This window comes from Hemitrygon akajei, chromosome 26 (genome assembly GCF_048418815.1).
Source record: "Hemitrygon akajei chromosome 26, sHemAka1.3, whole genome shotgun sequence".
Taxonomy (NCBI): Eukaryota; Metazoa; Chordata; class Chondrichthyes; order Myliobatiformes; family Dasyatidae; genus Hemitrygon; species Hemitrygon akajei.
Genome location: NC_133149.1, coordinates 42231672 through 42253219, shown reverse-complemented (window position 1 = coordinate 42253219; position 21548 = coordinate 42231672). Strand labels below are relative to the sequence as shown.

The 21548-nt window shown below is 40.9% G+C and overlaps 1 protein-coding gene across 4 annotated transcripts in view; it reads right to left on the bottom strand.

Moving 5' to 3' along the window:
* LOC140716924 (D(2) dopamine receptor A-like) overlaps positions 1 to 21548 on the bottom strand; it is a 95869-nt gene that overhangs the window by 15527 nt on the left and 58794 nt on the right. For all 4 annotated transcript variants that reach the window (XM_073030036.1, XM_073030037.1, XM_073030034.1 and 1 more), the window contains 2 exons: positions 8408 to 8517; positions 4186 to 4322 (listed from right to left, as the gene is read on the bottom strand). In XM_073030036.1, the coding sequence (XP_072886137.1) occupies positions 4186 to 4322; positions 8408 to 8517 (247 nt within the window). The remainder of the gene's footprint in view (positions 1 to 4185; positions 4323 to 8407; positions 8518 to 21548) is intronic.

The window sequence follows — 21548 nt, the reverse complement described above, 5'->3', positions numbered from 1 at the left end:
CCCAACCTAAGTCCTTCTGCAGACACCCTGCTTCCTCAATACTACCCACCCCTCCTCCTATTTTCATATCATCCACAAACGGCCACAAAGCCATCAATTCCTTCATCCAAATCATGTACTGTGAAAAGAAGCAGTCCCAACACCGACTGCTGCAGCACACCACTAGTCACTGGCAGCCAACCACAATAGGCCCTCTTTATTCCCACTCTCTGCCTCCTGCCAGTCAGCCAATCTTTTATTCATGCTAGTATCTTTTCTGCAATACTTTGGGCTCTTATCTTGTTAGGCAGCCTCATGTGTAGCACCTTGTCAAAGGTTTACTGAAAATCCAAGTAAACAACATCCGCTGACTCTCCTTTGTCTATCCTGCCTGTTATTTCCTCAAAGAATTCCAACAGATATGTCAGGCAAAATTACCCCTTAAGGAAACCATGCTGACATTGGCCTATTTTGTCATGTGTCTCCAAGTACCCCAAAACCTCATCCTTATTAAGAGATTCCAACGTCTTTCCAACCACTAAGATCAGGCTAAATGGCATATAATTCCCTTTATTTTACCTTCCTCCCTTCCATCTTAAAGAACAGAGTAACATTTTCAATTTTCCAGTCCTCTGGAACCATTCCAGAATCTAGTGATCCTTGAAAGATCATTACTAATGCCTCCATAATCTCTTCAGTTATCTCTTTCAGAAGCCTGGGGTGTACACCATCTGGTCTAGGTGACTTATTTACCTTCAGACTTTTCAGCTTCCCATCACCTTCTCCATAGTAATAGCAATGACACTCACTTCTGCTCTCTGGCACTCTCACCTTTCTGGCTCTTGGCCAGAAAGAATGACAATCTTCAAATCAGTGAATTCAAATGAATCAAGGACATTGGAAATGGTCTTTGTTCTTGCCGTGTGCTTGGGGGATGGAGGCTGCCATTTTGTGAAGACACTCTATTCTCCATTTTGTGAGCTTGACATGCTGGGCTTGATCAGTGTTTTAAAGAAGGCACAAAGACTCTTCAGGTAATCTACTGGACTGGAGGTCATTTCCAAATAAGGAGTTATTTGTGAGGTGTTCTTTGGTTGGCTATACCATGCAAGATTGTGAATGCCTGAGGTGATTCGAGCTCATTGCTGACTGAGAACAAAGAGCCATGAGTCAGCAACTGTCCCTTGATGCGGAGAGGACAATAGATGGATGCTGGCTTGGACCAGAGCCAATGACCAGGTGTTAAAGGCCAGACACATGACCTGCGGCCAATGACACGGGAATGCGACATTTGAATTGATAAGAAATGGATATAAAAGTGGATGCTTTGTGGGTGCTGGTGGCGGTAACTTTGAAGAATAACCATCGCAGATACAAGCGAGAAGAACCCTGCGTGAAGCAAGTGGAGAGTGAATCAGGACCACGAGGAACAAGGAACGCCTGGCCAGCGTAAATTCCTCCGCCCGGGTAATACCTTTGCTATTCTTTGACTATCCAGGAGAGTCAGGGATACTTAGCAGGTGTGCGCACAAGGTATTTAGTGTATGAATTCACGTACTTGTTAGTTTGAACAATAAAGGTAATGGTTAGTAAATACAGATCTCTCTGTGCCTCACTCAGAATCGTTGGAAGAGGTAGAAGCGGTATCTCTCTCTCTCTTTTTTCCAACATGGCATTTTGTTAGTCTCTTCCACAGTGAAGACTGATGCAAAATATTTATTAAGTTCCTCCGCCATTTCTTTGTCCCCCATTACTACCTCTCCCCCATCATTTTCCAGCAGTCCGATATATATCCTTGTCTCTCTTTTACCCTTTATACATAGTATCTGAAAAAGTTTTGGTATCCTCTTTTATATTATTGGCTAGATTATTTTTAAACTTCATTGTTTCTCTCTTTATGGCTTAGTTGCCTTCTGTTGGCTTTTAAAATCTTTCCACTAATTTTTGCTATATCATATGCCTTCTTTTTTGGTTTTATGCTGTCTTTCATTTCCCTTGTCAGCCATAGTTGACTCATCTTCCCTCTAGAATACTTCTTCAACTTTGGGATGAATCTTTCCTGTGCCTTCTTAATTTTCCCCGGAAACTCCAGCCATTGCTGTTCTGCTTTCATCCCTTCTCATATTCCCTTTTAATCAACTTTAGCTAGTTCCTCTCTCAATTCTTTGTAATTCCCTTTACTCCAGTGTAATACTGATGCATCCAATTTTAGCATTTCCTTCTCAAAATGAAGGGTGAACTCGGTTGTATTATGATCACTGTCTCCTAAGAGTTCCTTGATCTTAAGCTCGCTAAACAAATCTGGGTCATTGCATAACACCCAATCCAGAATTGTCTGCTCCCCTCGTGGGCTCAAACATCAGCTGCTCTAAAAAGCCATCTTGTAGGCATTTTACAAATTCCCCCTCTTTGGATCCAGCATCCACCTGATTTTCCCAATTTACCTGCATATTGAAATCCCCAATGACTATTGCAGCATTGCCCTTTTTTACATGCTTTTTCTATCTCTCATTTTAATTTGTCGCCCAGATCCCAGCTATTGTTCGGAGGCCTGTATATAACTCCCATCAGGGTCTTTTTACCCTTAACTTGACCCACAAGGGTTCTACATCTTCTGACCCTATGTCACTTCTTTCTAAGGATCCGATTTCTTTTTTCTTTTACCAACAGAGCCACCCCACCCTCTCTGCTTTCCTGCCTGTTCTTTCGATACAATGTGTATCCTTGGATATTAAGCTCCCAACTATGATCTTCTATCAGCCATGACTCAGCAATACACCCATTGTACTTGCCTATATCTAACTGCACTACAACATCATCTACCTTATTCTATATACTGTGTGCATTCAAATATGACACATTCAGTCCTGTATTTAGCACCCTCTTCAAATGTAGCCCCCTGTTATACTTATCCCATTGACTACAATTTTGACTTACCATCTGCCTGTCCTTCCTCAGTCTCATTACACACTACGTTTAGTTGCATACCAACTGCCCCATCCTCAGCCCTATCACTGTGGCTCCCATCCCCCTGTCAGATTAGTTTAAATTCTCCCCAGCAGCTCGAGCAAACCTGTCCACAAGGAGATTGGTCCCCCTCAGGTTCAGGTGTCACCCATCCATTTTGTACAGGTCATACATTCACCAGAAGAGATCCCAATGATACAGGAATCTGAAACCTTTCCCCTTGCACCAACTCTTCAGCCAGGCGTTCATCTGCCAAATCATCCTATTCTTACCTTCACTGGCACAGGCAGAAATCCAGAGATTCTAACCTGGAGCTCCTGCTTTTCAGCTTTCTACCTAACTCACTATATTCTCTCTTCAGGACCTCCTCTCTTTTCCTACCTCTGTCGTTGATACCATTGCTTTCAGCTGTCCACCCTCCCCCTCTGGAATGGTGTGAAGCGGATCTGAGACATCCCGGACCCTGGCACCTGGGAGGCAACATACTATCCGGGTGTCTCTATCACCTGGATAGTTGTGTTCAGGACATGGCAAAGGATATGAATGAGACAATGGAGATCATAATGGTGACCCTTCGCTTGGAACTGTACCAGGTATTATAGATTTATGGGACCACTATTCATCATGAATGGAGCAAGTGAAAACTTCCAAATAAAAACAATGATTTATTGGGACCATATGGCTTTCTCTACTGAGTTTTAGAACAAAACTTCATCTACCATTTACTATATTGCCAATGTGCCACAATTTTTTTTACTTGTTCTTGGGATATGGACACCATTCCAAGGTTGATCCTTAATACTCTTCATTATTCACTCTTGGTAAAACAATAGTCAGTAAGATAAACATTTTTTGATGCTGGCAAACTTTAAAACAAGTATTATTTCTTGAAGATGAACATCTAATTGTTATCATAGTAGGATTTAATAATGTAGGATTAAATAAAAATAAACAAAAGAGACGGCAGGTGCTGATGTCTGGAAGCAAAAATCAAATTGCTGGAGGAACTCAACGGGTCAGGCAGTATCTGTAGAGGTAAAGGGTTAGTTAATGATGTGGTTGAGAAAATAAGGACAACTTCTTTATCATCTAAAAGTCCCTCTGATTTTTTTCCAGGGTACATGGTTGACATTTATATGGTCACGTCAAATTGCATAGCATAATTCCAAACACTGAACATTCACCTTAAATTGTTACTATCACATTATGAGAAGAAGAAAACATGCATATTATAGCTACCTGTCTCATTCAGTCCAAATAGTAGTGGACAGGAAATGGCAAAGGACAAAATCCAGACAATGGAAATCATAATGGTGACCCTTCGCTTGGAGCTGTACCGGGTATTATAGAGCATTGGCATGGCAACAGCAGTGTATCTGAAATATAAGACAGGATACGGAAAAGAAAATGACAAGAGGCAGTAAAGCTTTTCATCCAGCTTTGAACTCTATTTTGCTTTGCAGTTTATAATGCTGAAATATTTATTTATATAAAATTTAGATTTCCCATTGCATTCCAATTGTACACCAATTATTGAAGACAAGTAAAAGAAAAACATAAAACTGTTATACATTGGATATGTAAAATAAAAACAGTAAATTATAAGGATTCTCAGCAGAAACTGGACAGTTTCTGATAAAGGGATACTGACCTGAAAAAGTGATTCTATTTCTTTCTCTGCAGTTGCTGCCTGATCTGCTGAGTATATCAATCACTTTCTGCTTTTTATTTGTACTGTATATCAATTGGAATAAATTTTCCTTCTCACTCCTTCAACCATCAGAACAGGTCACCTACCTGTTTTGGAAGTGGTCAGATTTTATCAGAATGGAGAAAGGGTCTGCTTGAGATCATGGCTGAAAGGATTTCTCATCAGTTTGGCTTTGAAACCTTTAGTATCCTTGGCTGCCTTGAAATTTTCTTATTCACATCCAAGCACAAGCTTTCTGTGGAAGAGTGGTCTAGATCTGCTTTGTATGAAGTAGTACTTCCTGAAATCACCCCGGACACCAAGCTTCTGGTCTGATGTTTGAATTATCTAACTTATCAATACTTTAAATTATCTTAAACACCTCCTTTTGATCTACGGAATTACATATTCCTGCCACATTCCAAAGATGCACAAGTTAGGCTTAGTATGTTGGTGCCTGGAGCATGGCGACACTTGTGGGCTGCCCCCAGCACAATTGTCGGACTGTGTTGGTCATTGACGTGAACAACACATTTAACTGTATTTTTCAATGTCTCGATGTACATGTGGCAAATAAAGCTAAACTAATCTTTATCTTAAGGGACACCAGTTAATCTCCCAAGTTTGACACCCGTGCTGTTAAGTTGGCGCAGGAATTTGTGGTAACACATGCAGTTTGCCCCCAGCATATCCTTAGGTTGGTATTATTTGTTGACATTTCAATGTAGATGGGATAAATAAATGAATCTGAATCTGAATCAAATTTATCCTATTCGACTTGACAGCTATGTAATTTCATTTGATCTATGAGATTCCATCATGGACCAGTTCTGCCACATCCCTGCTGAGGTGATGGAAGGGAGCTTTGCCCTATTGATTGTTATAAAGATGCATGTACCAGTCACTAATGATCCCACAGAATGAGAAATTGTATTAGTCTCATAAAGCATTGGTTGAAGTCACTGTTTGTTCAGGTTTCTAAAGTTAGGCATAAACATAGATAGGACTTATCTAATACTAATGTTCTCCTGATGCAGATTGTGATAATCCTTTCAACTCTCTGGTTTCTGTAACTCTTCATGTTGTGAAATGTGTGGCTGGTGACGGTGTCTGGTTTGGTCCACAGACTATTCACTCTGTTTATGTCTATTAGGGAAGCATGTGATCATTGAAGTAAACTAAATGCGCAAAACAAAACACCTGAATATCATTAAAAAAAGGTAAAATGAGAAAGGTGACTCTGGACTTCAGGACAGGGCAGATTGACCACTTCTCATTGCACATAAATGGCTCCTTCATAGAGAAAGTTTGGAGCACCAAGTTTTTAGGAATGCATGTAAATGGTGGTCCCTCAACACCACCACTTTAGTCAAGAAAGCACAGCATCTTCTCCATTTCCTGAGGAGATTGAAGTACATGGGGCTCCCCCTCCCTCTTCATTCTAATCAATTTTTTTAGGAGCACCATTGAGTGCATCCTGACCAGCTGCATCACTGTCTGGTACGGGAATTGCAAGGCATCTGACTGCAAGACACAACAAAAGGCTGTTGAGAGGATCATCAGGGTCTCTGTTCCACCCATTAGCGATACTTATCAGGAGCGCTAATTATGCAGGGCTCTTAGCATTGTCAATGATCACTCCCAACCATCCCAAAATCTCATTGACCCCCACCCCCCTTACTATCAGGTAGGAAGTAACATGGGATGTAGGATGGGAAGTAGGATGGGAAATAGCTTCTTCCCCTAGGCCTTGAAACTACTGAACTCCCAGCCACCACCCAGGTCTCATCACTTATGAAGTGCCAGTGGTGTTATACTGTTTAACTTGTGTCATAAGTGCATCTTGTATTAAGTGTCAATCATCTGGAATATATTTTATTATTTGTTAATTTATTTATGGTAATATTACTTTATGTGTTGTGCCTGAGTTATATGTTCTGTGTTGTGCACCTTGGTCAGGAGGAATGTTGTTTTCATTTGGCAGTTGAATGACAATGAACTTAAACTTAATGAAGCTCATTAAATTCACCATTTGTACAGTTTAAGAATTCTTAAAACTTGGAGATGAATGAAATCTAGTGTTGTTAAAAATTACATAACTGTTAAATCTAATAGATTAAATGAGGGAGACTAACTGCTGTCTTCACTTTTAAAGATAAAGATGAGACTTGCTTTATTTGGCACATGGAAAAATCAAAACATATAGTGATTGATGTAACCCTGACATGGTTCTTCCTCAAAGTTTTAATGCAGCTGAAAACTTGAAACCAAGTTTCCTTTCATTGCAAAAAAAATAGCTCCAATTTATTTTGGGTATATTTTTCATCAGTCAGCTCAGGGTTATCAGCAGAATGACATTATTTTGGTCTAATTCCCTCTCTTTTAGAAGAATTCACATGATTGAGTGTAAACCATCAGTATCCTTGGTTGCATGTAGTAAGTTTGGAATATAGTAGCTTACGTTTGGTAGATTCTGCTTCTGAAATTCATTCACTCAAGGTAATAGAACAGAATTTTGAAGTGAAATTCAATGTGTAAATGTTGCTCTATTTCTTGTTCATATCTGACCAAGGGAAAAGTATTTCACCTCCATCCCATACGACCATTTGTCAAATGCACATAGAAACTTTATAAAGCACTGGTGAGGACTCACTTGGAGTAATGGGAGAAATTTTGGGCCCCTTATCCAAGAAAGGATGTGCTGACAATGGAGAAGGTTCAAAGGAGGTTCACGAACATGATTCCGGGATTGGAAGGCTTGTCATATGAGGAATGTTTGATGGTTCTGGGCCTCTACTCACTGGAATTCAAAAGAATGAGGGGTGGCATTATCAAATGGGGAAAGGCCTCAATAGAGTGGATGTGTAGAGGATGTTTCCTATGGTGGGGAAGTCTAAGACCAGAGGACACAACCTCAGACTAGAGGGATATCCTTTTACAATGGAGATGAGGAGGAATTTCTTTAGTCAGAGTGTGGTGAATCTGTGGAATTCATTGCCACTGGAAGTTGTGGAGGCCAGGTCAGTGGGTATAATTAAGGCAGACATTGATAGATTCTTGATTAGTCAGGGTATAAAGGGATACGGGGAGAAGGCAGGAGATTGGGGTTGAGAAGGAAAATGGATCAGCCATGATGAAATGGCAGAGCAGACTCGCTGGGACAAGTGGCCTAATTCTGTTCCTGTGAAAACATTGAAACATACAGTGAAATGCATTGTCCGTGTCAATGATCAGCACAGTCTGTGGGTGTGCTGGGGGCAGCCCGCAAGTGTTACCATGCTTCGGGTACTAACTTAGCATGCTCACCACTTACTAAGTCTAAGGTCATGGGGAGAACGTACAAACTCCTTGCAGACAGAGGCAGGTAAGTGAACCCTGACTTACAGGTTGCACTGTAAAGCATTACACTAATTGCTATGCTACCATGTCACCCTTAGTGAATCCAGTTTGACTCCAATACACCTTACCAATAAATCCCTTTAAAAGTGACACATCAAACCACAGCAATTCACCAACCACTACTGGTGGTTGATGAATATCAACTGCTCATGATCAACTAAGGATGGGCAGTAAATATTGGTCCTGCCATTAATACCGAGACCTTGAGAATTGACTAAAAGGATATGATTCCAGGTACCTTGGCACTGTCACACAGTTACAACTGCAGCTGTAGACTTTTACCACTAGGTGGGCCTGATACATTGCTGGAAGCTTCAGCCGTCAATCTGCGCATCTACAACCGTTGAGATACATGGTAAATACATACGTTACCTGTCAATGCTGATGGCACAAAGGTTAAGGATACTCGCTGTGCACATCATGACATCAAGCGTCACGAAGATGTTACAGTGGATCCTGCTGAATCTCCATTCTCCTACCACCTTGGTAAATAGAGAGCTCAGTGTGAATGGAACAGTCACTACGTTACAAGTTTAAAATAATTTAAATAGCAGTCCAGTTGAAGTGCAGTTTATGTTTTCATATAAATGAATACAATACCCATTTCAGCCTCATTAATGCACTTCAGAAACCCCGAGATACAAATGGTAGTCTTTGTTTAGCCCATGCTACTGAAGAGCATTTTGGGAAAAGCAGAGGAACTTCTCCAGAACACCACAATAAGTGGAGGATAGTCGCATATAAATTATGTGCATCCAAATTATATTGTTTGACTGACAGGGAAATCAACCAATCATCTTCACTCTGGCTGGCAATGTTACTGAATGGAAACACCCGTTGCTTTTCAAAAGGCACCATGGGATTTGTCAGCTGCTTGAACTAGAATGCATTCATCTTGAGTTTAGGCCCCATGAGATTATGTTGGAGAACCAGCATAGATTTTGAGATCAAGCGAAAGGAGGGGGTTTTGAACTCACAACCTTCTGTCCCAGCGATGTGAGTGCTGCCACTAAGACGTAGCTGACAGCCTGAGTCACAGCTACCAATTGCTGATTTTCAACACTGATGTGACACAATTGAGCAAAGGTGTCAATATATTGTGAGTTGAAAAAACCTCTGCAATTATCTCAAAACCTTTCTACAAAAAGGCCTTCATTTACTAGTGCCTATAAAATGTATTCACCACCTCCCCCTGGGAAATTTTCATGTTTTATTGTTTTACAACATTGAATCTCAGTGGATTTAATTTGTTTTTCTTTTGATGCTCAACAATTGAAACCTTTTTCTGATCTGTTTTCACTTTGACACAAAGAGTCTTGTTCTGTTGATCAGTGTCAAAAAAGCCAAATTAAATCCACTGTGATTCAGTGTTGTAAAGCAATAAAACATGAAAACTTCCGAGGGGGTGAATACTTTTTATAGGCACTGTATATGATGCCTTTGATGAGAATGTCTCAGAGAACTTCACAGCCAGTGAAGCAAGGCATGATGCTGATGTAATAGTTTCAGCAACCAGTTTAAATTCACTTAGGTTTCACCAGCAATAATAAAATAGCAATCACATTATTTCTTTTTTTAGTGAAGTTGGTGGAAGGAAAAAGATTGGCCAATTCAACTGAAATAACCTGTTTTGCTGTTACATAACCTTTATGCAAAGTTTTGCCATAGGATTAACTACTGGATTTAATGCCTGATCTAAATGACAGTATTTCTAACAGTATGCCACTTCCACAAGAGTATTTTGGAGAACAAGCATAGATTTTGGGATCAAGGGTCTGGACGGGGTTTTAAACTCACAACCTTCTGTCCCAGTGATGTGAGTGCTGCCACCAAGACGTAGCTGACAGCCTGAGTTACAGCTACCATTTGCTGATTCTCAGCACTGACATGACACAGTTGAGCAAAGGTGTTAATAAACTCAAGGCTGAAAAGCTGTACAAGACAGAATACCCTTTCCTCAGCTGAAACATTTTAGTGATAACTACGGGGTGACAAATTGTGTTTGAACATTGTCTTTTCAGCTGAAAGATTTAATGATTGTCAAGAGATCTTGCATGAAGCCTGATGCATTAGTCATTCTTCCCTGTTTTATGCCATTTAGGTTTCTGTCTGCCATTGAAAGCAGGTTATAGTTGAGGCCCTGGTAAACCTGGCTGAAGATTAATCACCATGGAGGGTCATTTTCACTTTGAATAATGGTTAGACAGTAATTAGACAATAATGATTAGTTGTCTATTATAGAACATAGCACAGTGCAGCATAGTACAGGGCCTCTTCTGCTTCTAACTTACTCTAAGATCAATCTAACCATTCCCTCCTACATAGCCCTCAATTTTTCTTTCCTTCTTTTACATTCTTCCAGATCTCTATTTTGACTTAACTTGCTTATCCAACTCCAGCTGAAGACCCAGTCAGTCCAAGAACAGTTCTTTTTGATCATCCAGTCTTTTAAAAAAATTAATTCAGAATTAGAGTAAAATTTAGAATGTCCCGCTCCCATTTTCAAATGTCACATACCCAGTCCCATGAAATCCAGCTGGGAACATGAGCTCTGGATATTTCCTGCAAGTTCTGTTCCTGCTGATACGATGATACCTCAATCGCAGATTTCTATTATTTTAAATGAAGTGGTGTTTCATTCAGTTATTCTTTGAACATTATTGAGGCTGTATGATCAAGATGTATATCTGTTTTATTTATGAATCCAAGAGATTCTGCAGATGCTGGAAATCCAGAGGAACACACACAGAATGCTGGGTGGCCTCAGCAATTCAGCCAACATCTATGGCAGGCATTCCCAACCTGGGCTCCACGGACTCTTTGCTTAATGGTATTGGTCCTAGGCATAAAAAAGGTTGGGAACCCCTGATCAACGGAGAGGAATGTACAGCTGATGTTTCAGGCCAAGACCTATCATCAGGATGATGAAGGGCTTTGATGAAGGGTCTCAGCCTGAACCATTGACTGTTTATTCCTCTCTATTGATACTGCCTGACCTATGAGTTCCTCCCACATTTTGCATTAATTAGTCAATAGTAACTTTGAAATTGTGAGATGTTATGGGCTCAGAATAGCTGCATCAGAGGTTTGATGCACCTTGAGGTGTTTCGATTATACAATGTGTTGTATACACTCACTGGCCACTTTATTAGATACCTCCTCTATGGTTTTCTGCTGCTGTAGTCCATCCACTTCAAGATTTGACGTGCTGCACATTCAGAGATGCTTTTCTGCACACCACTGTTGTAACGTGTGGTTATTTGAGTTACTGTCACCTTCCTGTCAGCTTGAACCAGTCTGGCCATTTTCCTCAGACCTCTCTCATTAACAAGGCGTTTTCACCCACAGAACTGCTGCTCACTGGGTGTTTTTTTTTTGTTTTTTGCACCATTCTCTGTAAACTCTCTAGATAACGCTGTGTGTGAAAATCCCAGGAGATCAGCAGTTTCTGAGATACTCAAACCTCCCCGTCCGGCACCAACAATCATTCCACTGTCAAAGTCACTTAGATCACATTTCTTCCCCATTCTGATGCTTAGTCTGAACAACAACTGAGCCTCTTGACAATGCCCGCATGCTTTTATGCATTGAGTTACTGTCACATGCTTGTCAGATATTTGCAATAACGAATAAGTGTACCAATGTACCTAATTAAGTGGCCACATATTGCAAATGCCAATAATCTGTTCTGTCTGATGCTTCTTACAGCTGTTCCCATGATGTCAATATGAAAGGGGCTCAGGACGCCCACGGTGATCTTGAGTTCTGACTTGCTCCAGAGTTGGAGCAGAACTAGTGAACCTTATGAGTACATGCTTCAAGTTGGATGGATCCCTCAGCAATAGCACAGTTTGGGAAGATAAAATACAGAAAGCATATCGAAGTTATATTTCTTTTCAATATGTACTAAGATGTTCACAGTGCGAAATAAGCACTATTGTACCTGTCTACTGAACTTTGCAGAGCGTAATTAATTATTTTGGGGTGACTACATTTCACCTATTTCCAAATATAAACGTCCCTTACTTTGATGACAATTAAATTTGGAGATAAAGGGAAATACTAATTTGGATAAATGATTATGCATGAAACGTGTTTGTTTTTTGATTAAGCATTGGAATACCTGATATTATATTAGTTGAATTTAAATGAACAGTTTTCACAACAGTTTTGATGGTTACAATAGGAAAAGCCAGCCTGGGCTGCTTTGAAGCTATTCTGCATCCCATTTATACTGTTGTCAGTTTGCAAGGGCAAAAGTAATTCTGTCTAATTGGACAATTTATGTTGATTGTATTGCAGGATTAACAGTCTTAACAGCTCCTCTAACGTAGCATATTTGTGTACTATTTTACTCTTAAATGTCTTATGAGGATAGTTTGAGTGAGCTCGGGCTTTTCTCTTTGGAACAAAGGAGGATGAGAGGGGACTTGATAGAAATGCACAAGACGATAAGAGGCATAAATTGAATGGACAACCAGAGAACTTTGCCCAGGGTGGAAATAGCTAAAGTGAGGGGGCATAATGTGAGGCCACAATAGAGTGGATATGGAGAGGATGTTTCCTATGGTGCAGGAGTCTAAGACCAGAGGAATCAGCTTTAGAATAGGAGGACATCCATTTAGAACTGAGATGAGGAGGAATTTCTTTAGCTAGAGGGTGGTGAATCTATGGAATTCATTGCCACAGGTGGCTGTAGAGGCCAAGTTATTGGGTATATTTAAGGCAGAAGTTGATAGATTCTTGATTAGTCGGGGCATCAAGGGATATGGGGGGAAGGCAGGACATTGGGGATGAGAGGGGAAATGGATCAGTCATGATGAAATGGTGGAGTAGACTCAATGGGCCAAATAGCCTAATTCTGCTCCTATATTTTATGGTCTTATAAATTTAAAGTGTTGGGAGGAAATATAGAGGGAGGGGTATGTCAGAAGCAGGTATTTTACATAGAGAGTGGTGGGTGCATGGGATGCCCTGCTAGGGTTGGTGGTAGAGGCAGATACATTAGGGTCATTTAAGAGGCTCTTAGACAGTGCTTGGATGAAAATAAAATAGAGGGCTATGTGCCAGGGAAGGTTTAGATTGATCTTAGAGTAGGTTAAAAGGTCAACATAACTTCATGGCCGAAGGGCCTGTACTGTGCTGTACTGTTCTATGTTCTAATGCTGAACTCCTTCTCAATGACATAATTCTGTCACATTTGAAGGTTTGTAGCTCTTTGTCAATGACTGGATTTCCGTATATCTGTAAATTGAGATTTGACAGGACATGAATGATTCAATACAATAGCTTTATTTAGAACCACAGAGCCATTGAGAGAAGCAGCATAGAAACAGACCCTTCATCCTCGACTGTTGCCTATCAGAGCTGGTTTTATAATTCCAATGTCATCCAATGGCATTTGGCCTATAACCTTCAAATCTTTTCCTATCCACGTGACTGTTTAAGAATTGCACCGTACTTTCCTGAGCTGAGCTAAGATTTTGTTTCCCTCTTCCATTTAGATAACTACATGGCTTCATCAACACCTTGGCCTCACCCTATCATAAATATTTCCTTTGTGCCCACCCTTCCTGCAGCTTAAAGATAGCTTTTCTTTGTTTTCCGGTTCATATTAATGGTCTTTGGCCTAAGTATTAATAGAATTTCTCTGACCTGCCTAGTGTTTCCATCATCTTACTTCAAATTTGAGGATTTTTTTTATTGATTTTCAAAATCAGCTTTGTCTTTTATTCTCTTTCTCCCTCAAGCTTTCTATTAAATGTGTCATATTCTAAACTTTTCTCAAAGGTGCATAATATCTTCTGTTTATTGAGTCTAGTTTTGGACTCAGCTGCAAAAGGGACCCAGCTTTCATACTGCCTTCCATCTCATAACGTTAAATTCCTGTTAGATCACTCCTTGATCTTCCTAGCTCTGTGCAAGAGTGTCAATCTATTTAGTCTTTCCAGATAATGATTATTTCTCAGTACAGGCTTTTGCACTTGTCCCAAACTCTTACTGCCTTCCCTGCAGATCTCGAATGCATGCACATTGCATAATTATCAAGATATTCAAAACTAAAGTATGGTGGAAATCTGAAATAAAGCAGAAAGTTAACATTCATTAGGATTTCACATTTCCAGTATTGGGCTTTATTCGTTTATATTTATTGAGATACAATGCAGCCCTTTGAGCCACACCACCCAGCATTCCCCTAACCTAATCACGGCACAATTGACAATGACCAATTAACCTACTAACTGATACATCTTTAGACTGTGGGAGTACACCCACGTCTTCCACAGGATAGACGTACAAACTCCTTGCAGATGACACTAGAATTGAACTCTGAACTCCGATGCCCTGAGCTGTAATATCATCATGCTAACCGCTATGCTATTGGTCATTTCAGTTTTCATGTTCTTGCTCTAGACCAGGGGTTCCCAACCTTTTTTATGCCATGGACCAATGCCATCAAGCAAGAGGTCCATGGACTGTAGATTGGCAACTCCTGCTCCAGATACACCTTACATTACTCCAAACACAAGGAAATCTGCAGATGCTGGAAATCCAGAGCAACACACACAACATGCTGGAGGAACTCAGCAGGTCAGGCAACATCTATGGAAATGAGTAAACGGTTGACGCTTTAGGCCAAGACTCTTCATCAGGACTGGAAAGGAAAAGCAAAAGTCAGTGTAAGAAGGTGAGGGGAGGGGAGGAAGAAGTACAAGGTGATAGGTAAAACCAGGACAGGGGGAGGGGTGAAGTAAAGAGCTGGGAAGTTGATTGGTGAAAGAGATAAAGGGCTGGAGAAGGGGGAACCTGATAGGAGAGACGGAAGACCATGGAAGAAAGGGAAGGGGGGGGAGGAGCACTGGGGAGGTGACGGACAGGGAAAGAGGTAAGGTGAGAGAGGGAAACAGGAATGTGGAATAATGAAGGGGGCGGAAATTACTGGAAGTTCGAGAAATGGATATTCATGCCATCAGATTGGAAGCTACCCAGATGGAATACAAGGTGTTCATTATTCACATTACATTAATCACTTACCTATATCAGCCTCTTTCAGCTGATTCAGCCGTCATTCATTCTCTCCTGCCTTCCAATCAATCAGAATTCTTTTCTTCTCTCTGTTCCTTATTCTCAGCTCAGGAAAATGTTTTTTTTACTCAGAATCATTAATTCTGTTTCTCTTTCCGCAAACGCTGTCTGACCAACTATTCACTACTTCTTCAGTCTGCACTCAGATAATCTTCCACGTTATTATTCCGATCACACTCAATAGCTTTCTGACCCTTTCCTTAGGGAGTTTTGCCCAAATGTAAAATGCAATAGGATTAACTAATTCAGCCAGACATCAGGGATTGAGCCTGGAATCTCTGGCCTTTAAAGCTCACTACCATGGTCTCTTCCTTGTTTTACAGGGTGTGATTATACCTAGTTTGGTCATAGCACATAGAAGCCTTCAGACCTGGTTACCACATTTCGGCAGGCATGAGAGAAAATACAGAGAAGCATTGGATTATATAACATTACTCTTTAGAAGGGCTATTTTATCAGTTTTTCAGTACTCAGGGGGTTAATGCTTGCACAAAAGCAGCATCTGGTACATTCTGTCCTGGTGCCACACTCAAAGAAATATCTAAGCAGAAAGAATTACTACTAAGTAAAATGTCAAAGCAGAAAAAATAATACACGAGTAAAGTCTAGAATTGGTGAATTTTATGCACCAACTATTAATTGGGTGATAATTTGATTATAGGTGATGAGAAGATGGAGCACGATGATTAGTTAAAAGCCAGGTAACCTTGTCTGAATCTCCTTTTTAGTGAAACACAGATGAAACCATTAGTGGTTGATTAGACTGTCAGATGTAAATCTGCTTTAAATTTTCCCGGGAGGGTCTATCGCTCATTCAGGAAGCAGCAAGATAACGGTTTACATCCTGCTGGGAAAAGTGTGAAGCAAGTGTAAATTTGAACCTATTCCTTTTGTCATTTGTTTTTGTTCCTTCTAAGATCTGAGTAATAATTCTGAGTGCAAATGTGGTAACAAGCTTTCTTCTCTTGGATTGGTGTAACCATCACACCGATCATTTCACAGCTTTGTCAACTGAGAAGGAAGTGGCCTGTTTTCCTTAAAGATGCATCTCAGTTTTGAAGCAATTTAAAATTACAGCACAAACATGGAGAAAAATAAATTGAATGGCTGAAATCATTTGGAAAGGAAAGAAGCCATTTTGTTTCCAATGGTGGATGTAATCTAAACCTGTTAAACCCGCTCAGAGTATTCAGTGGATGGGTTGATAAACATTTCTGTTGTGAATGGAATGCAGAGAGCTCACCTTGAAGAAATACCATCATTCTGAAATGGACATAAAGAGGGGATCTTTGATCATTTGATAACATTTAACCCAGTGGCAGTGAGAAGCTGTGCACAGAACAGTACAGTACATTCCGTTATGTGAGTGTGTAAGTGAGTTGTAGAATCTGGGGCTGGCAGTTGATGGGAACGTGGGGATAGCATATAAAAGTAGCGCAAATATGTGCTAGGGCAGTGGAGCTGTGTAGGACATATAGGGTAAGAAAAGCTGGATTGAGAGGACATTAGACTAGCAGAATCATTATCTGAAAATGCCAGTGAGTCCTGAAGGATTTAAGATCAAGAGGTGGAACATCACCAACTTCCTAAGGGTAGTCAGTGAAACCCATATTCCAGAAAATGTATCCATAAAATTGATTGAAAAGTGAGACACTGTTCTTTGTGACTTGAACCGTGTACTCCAACCGTACACATTGAGACTCACCACATTCTTCCCTCTCCAACATCAACTGCACATAGACAAGGTAATCGAGGACCAAGCTAACAATCCCCAGCGAACATAGCACTACTTCTAGATCTATAAACTGACATCTTTGCCAAGTCTAGGAACAGAGTGTTGGGAATTTTCTTCAACACATGGAATGCCTTGCCAGGATTGGTGGTAGAGGCAAATATAGAGATAGAGGAACATTTAAAAGACTCTTAGATAGGTACATAGATGATAGAAAAATTGAGACCTATGTGGGAGAGAAGGGTTAGAATGGTCTCAGGGTATTTTAAAATGTTGGCAAAACACAATGGATTGAAGGGAATGTACTGTACTGTTCTATGCACAGCTCGGTGTTCTACACCCCATCTCCTCACTGCCACTGAATTGAATTGAATTGATTTGAATTGCTGTTCTTGGACTACAGTTCAGCATTCAACACTATAGTTCCATCCAGGCTTGACAAGAAGCTCAGAGACCTCGGCCTTGATCCTGCCTTGTGCAGCTGGATCCTGGACTTACTGTCAGATCGCCAGCAGGTGGTAAAAGTGGGTTCCCTCACCTCCACCCCTCTGACTCTCAATACAGGAGCCCCTCAGGGCTGTGTACTGAGTCCCCTCCTTTACTCCCTGTATACCCGTGACTGTGTTGCCACCCACAGCTCTAATCTGCTAATTAAGTTTGCCAACGACACTACATTGATTAGCCTTATCTCAAACAATAACGAGGTGGCCTACAGGGAAGAAGTCATCTCTCTGACACAGTGGTGTCAAGAAAACAACCTCTCCCTTAATGTCACAAAAACAAAGGAGCTGGTTGTGGATTACAGGAGGAATAGAGACAGGCTAACCCCTATTGATATCAATGGATCTGGGGTTAAGAGGGTAAACAGCTTCAAGTTCCTCGGCATCCACATCACCGAGGATCTCACGTGGTCTGTACACACCAGCTGGTACACAACAGCGACTCTTTGACCTCAGATGGTTGAGGAAGTTTGGTATGGGCCCCCAAATCCCAAGAACTTTCTACAGGGGCACAATTGAGAGCATCCTGACTGGCTGCATCACTGCCTGGTATGGGAACTGTACCTCCCTCAATCGCAGGACTCTGCAGAGAGTGGTGCGGACAGCCCAGTGTATCTGTAGTTGTGAACTTCCCATGATTCAGGACATTTACAAGGACAGGTGTGAGAAAAGAGCCAGAAGGATCATTGGGGACCTGAATCACCCCAACCAACCACAATCTGTTCCAGCTGCTACCATCCGGGAAGCAGTACCACAGCATAAAAGCCAGGACCAACAGGCTCTGGGACAGCTTCTTCCACCAGGCCATCAGACTGATTAACTCACGCTGATTTGAGTGTACTCTATATTATATTGCCTGTTCTATTTATTATAAATTACTGTGATTGTACATTGCACATTCAGACAGAGACGTAACAGAACGATTTTTACTCCTCATTTATGTGAAGGATGTAAGAAATAAAGTCAATTCAATTCAATTCAATTCAGTAGGGTCAATTTACTGTAGCCATTTAGCCAAGTTCCATTTGTGAAGTGGGCGGAACTCGGACCAGCTGGAGAAAGTCCATGCAGTCACTGGCAGGAAGTGTGAACTCCACTTAATCAGCATGGGTGGTTGGCATTCAACTTGGGTCTCTGAAGCATTGATCAGTAACTCAACTAGTGGAGCTACTACTGTCCAACACACCATCCTATTTATTGTTTCCTCCCTCCTCCTTTCTCTGCTTAAATCTTGTTTTGTCTCTAATTTTCCCGAATTTGATAAACAGCTATCAATCCAAGACATTACCTTTGTTTCTCTCCTGTCACCTTCCATGAGCTTTCCTTTCTCCTGCAGGGTTAGATTGACCTTAGAATAGGTTAAAAGGTTGGTCCAACATTGTGGGCCGAAGAGCCTGTACTGTGCTGTAAAGTTCTATGTTATGGAGGGTCTGATGGGCAAATGTGCTGACACTTAATTTTATGTTTTAGTTTGGTTCCACATCATAAATAAAATAAAGTGGTATGTACAATTGAAAAGCACTTGTGTTGCTGTTTTGGGTCCAACCATTCTCATCCCATTTCATTCAATGTAATGAAAATTGCAAAAGCTTCATGTTGAACAGAAGATCTCCCCAGATCTGAAATTTATGTTATACTCCCTTTTACTTGGATCACCCCAATGAAAAAAGCACACTTCAAGAAGAAATTCTTCTAATTTTCAAAATCCTGTCTTCTCCAGTCCGTCCCCCCCACCCCCCTCTCTTCTTGTCTCTGAATGTCCTCTTCTACAATATTTGTCATTGAAAAACTGTTTCATGAGACAGGAGTTAGAAGTTTATAAACCGACTGACGGCAGACACTAGCTGGACATGCCAGCAGCCTAGTGGTATAAAGTATAGTGATCGGTATCCTCATTAAATTAGATTAACTGATGTAAGATGTCTGTTTGCTTTACGACATGACAATAAATTATAGAATCTAGTCATCAAACTAATGGGTTGATTCAGTTTGTGTGGCAGGCATTAGTAAGCTTTTTTTAAACCTAGTTTTTTAATATGCCTAATATCAAGAGATGCATCAGGTTAAATCATGCTCTTTATGTCAGATCTTAAGATTTTGTCAATAGAATAATCTCCCAGAGCTCTGGGTTAATTGTGTAGAGAATGCAAATGGACATCCCACCACGAGAACTTCAGTGGAAGAATAAAGGGAAAGAATGAATGAACTTCTGCTATCCAGGGCAAATCTCTATTCCCCACAAGCATGACCTCAATTTTTCTATTTGTTTAATTTGAGATTTAGTTAGGTTTTAAAATTATCATCCTTGTTTTCAAAGCCTTCTATGGGCTTAGCTGTTCCTGTGCCTATACTGCCCCTAGCTCTAACAAGTACTGTAATCCTTCAATTCTGGCTTTGTTTACATATCTATTTCCCATTTTCTATTTATAAATGTTCCTGCCTTAGGATTCACTTCCTTTTTGACAGTCCTTACAGTCCACCTCTGAACGCGTTTCTGGCCGTCATCTCTATGAGCTCTTCAAAGTCCAAGTTTTGTTCAATAATGTCCTTATGAAATAACCGGAGTATTTCACCTTCCAAAAGATAGTGTACAAATCATGTTATTGTTGTTAAAAGCTTTATAACAACCTTTAGCAAAAAACTTCCTTCTCACCTATGTAAAGTGCCATCAGCACAAAGCAGAGAGGGAAACATTGTAACTTGACCCATGGTTAGGTCAGGGTTGACTGGCTTTCTCAGGGACTGCTGGACGGTGGGGCTCAAAGAGCTGAGAGGGCCGACCATGCTGTATCTCTACGTAAATACATTTACTTCAGCTAACCCGCAGAAAGTTCTTTGGTCCTTAGCTCTTTGTTCCATTCAACAGACACAAAATGCTGGTGGAATGCAGCAGGCCAGGCAGCATCTATAGGAAGAAGTACAGTTGACGTTTTGGGCCGAGACCCTTTCTCAGGACTAACTGAAAGAAGAGATAGTAAGAGATTTGAAAGTAGGAGGGGGAATTCCAAAATGATAGGAGAAGACAGGAGCGGGAGGGATGAAGCTAAGAGCTGGGAAGTTGATTGGAAAAAGGGATACACAGCTGGAGAAGGGAGAGGATCATGGGATGGGAGGCCTAGGGAGAAAGAAGGGGGAAGGGGAGCACCAAAGGGAGATGGAGAACAGGCAAGAAGTGATTGTGAGAGGGACAGAGAGAGGAAAAAGAGAGAGAAGGGGGGGGGGGGGAAAGAGAGAATAATAAATAAATAAATACATACATACATACATACATAACTAAATAATTAAGGGATGGGGTAAGAAGGGGTGGTGGGGGGCATTAACGGAAGTTAGAGAAATCAATGTTCATGCCATCAGGTTGGAGGCTACCCAGATGGAATATAAGGAGTTGTTCCTCCAACCTGAATATGGCTTCATCTGGGTAGCCTCCAACTTGATGACATGAACATTAACTTCTCTAACTTCTGTTAATGCCCTCCTTGCCTGTTCTCCATTTTCCTCTGGTGCTCTCCTCTCCTTTTCTTTCTTCCAAGGCCTTCCATCCTATGGTACTCCCCCCTCTCCAGCTGTGTATCCCTTTTGCCAATCAACTTTCCAGCTCTTAGTTTCATCCCTCCCCTCCTGTCTTCTCCTATCATTTTGGAACTCCCCCCTCTCCCTCCCACTTTCAAATCTCTTACTATCTCTTCTTTCAGTTAGTCCTGACAAAGGGTCTCGGCCTGAAATGTCAACTGTACTTCTTCCTATAGATGCTGCCAGGCCTGCTGCATTACACCAGCATTTTGTGTGTGTTGCTTGAATTTCCAGCATCTGCAGATTTCTTTTTGTCTGTTCCATTTGTGGTTTTCTTGACAGTAACCTTGAAAATCCTTCAGTCAATAGCAAATGTTTACATTTGCGAATCCACTTTCACTACAGAGCACTTAAGATTCCAACAACTCTCTGCTGACATTGTTAGCACTTCCACTAGCCTCTACATTAGGGAGACCAGCAGGCCTAGCAGCTCATAACCCAAAAGGGATTGAAACTGTGCCCTGATAGTTACAATGAACAACTTGCTGTAGTTCCTGACTGACTTTCAGCAACTTTGTAAATTAGAATGTACTGTCATTTTTAAGAGTTTCATTACACCAAACATCACTGTGTATTAAAAATTTATTCTCTAGACTAAACCTTGATTACTAACAAGAATGTCCTT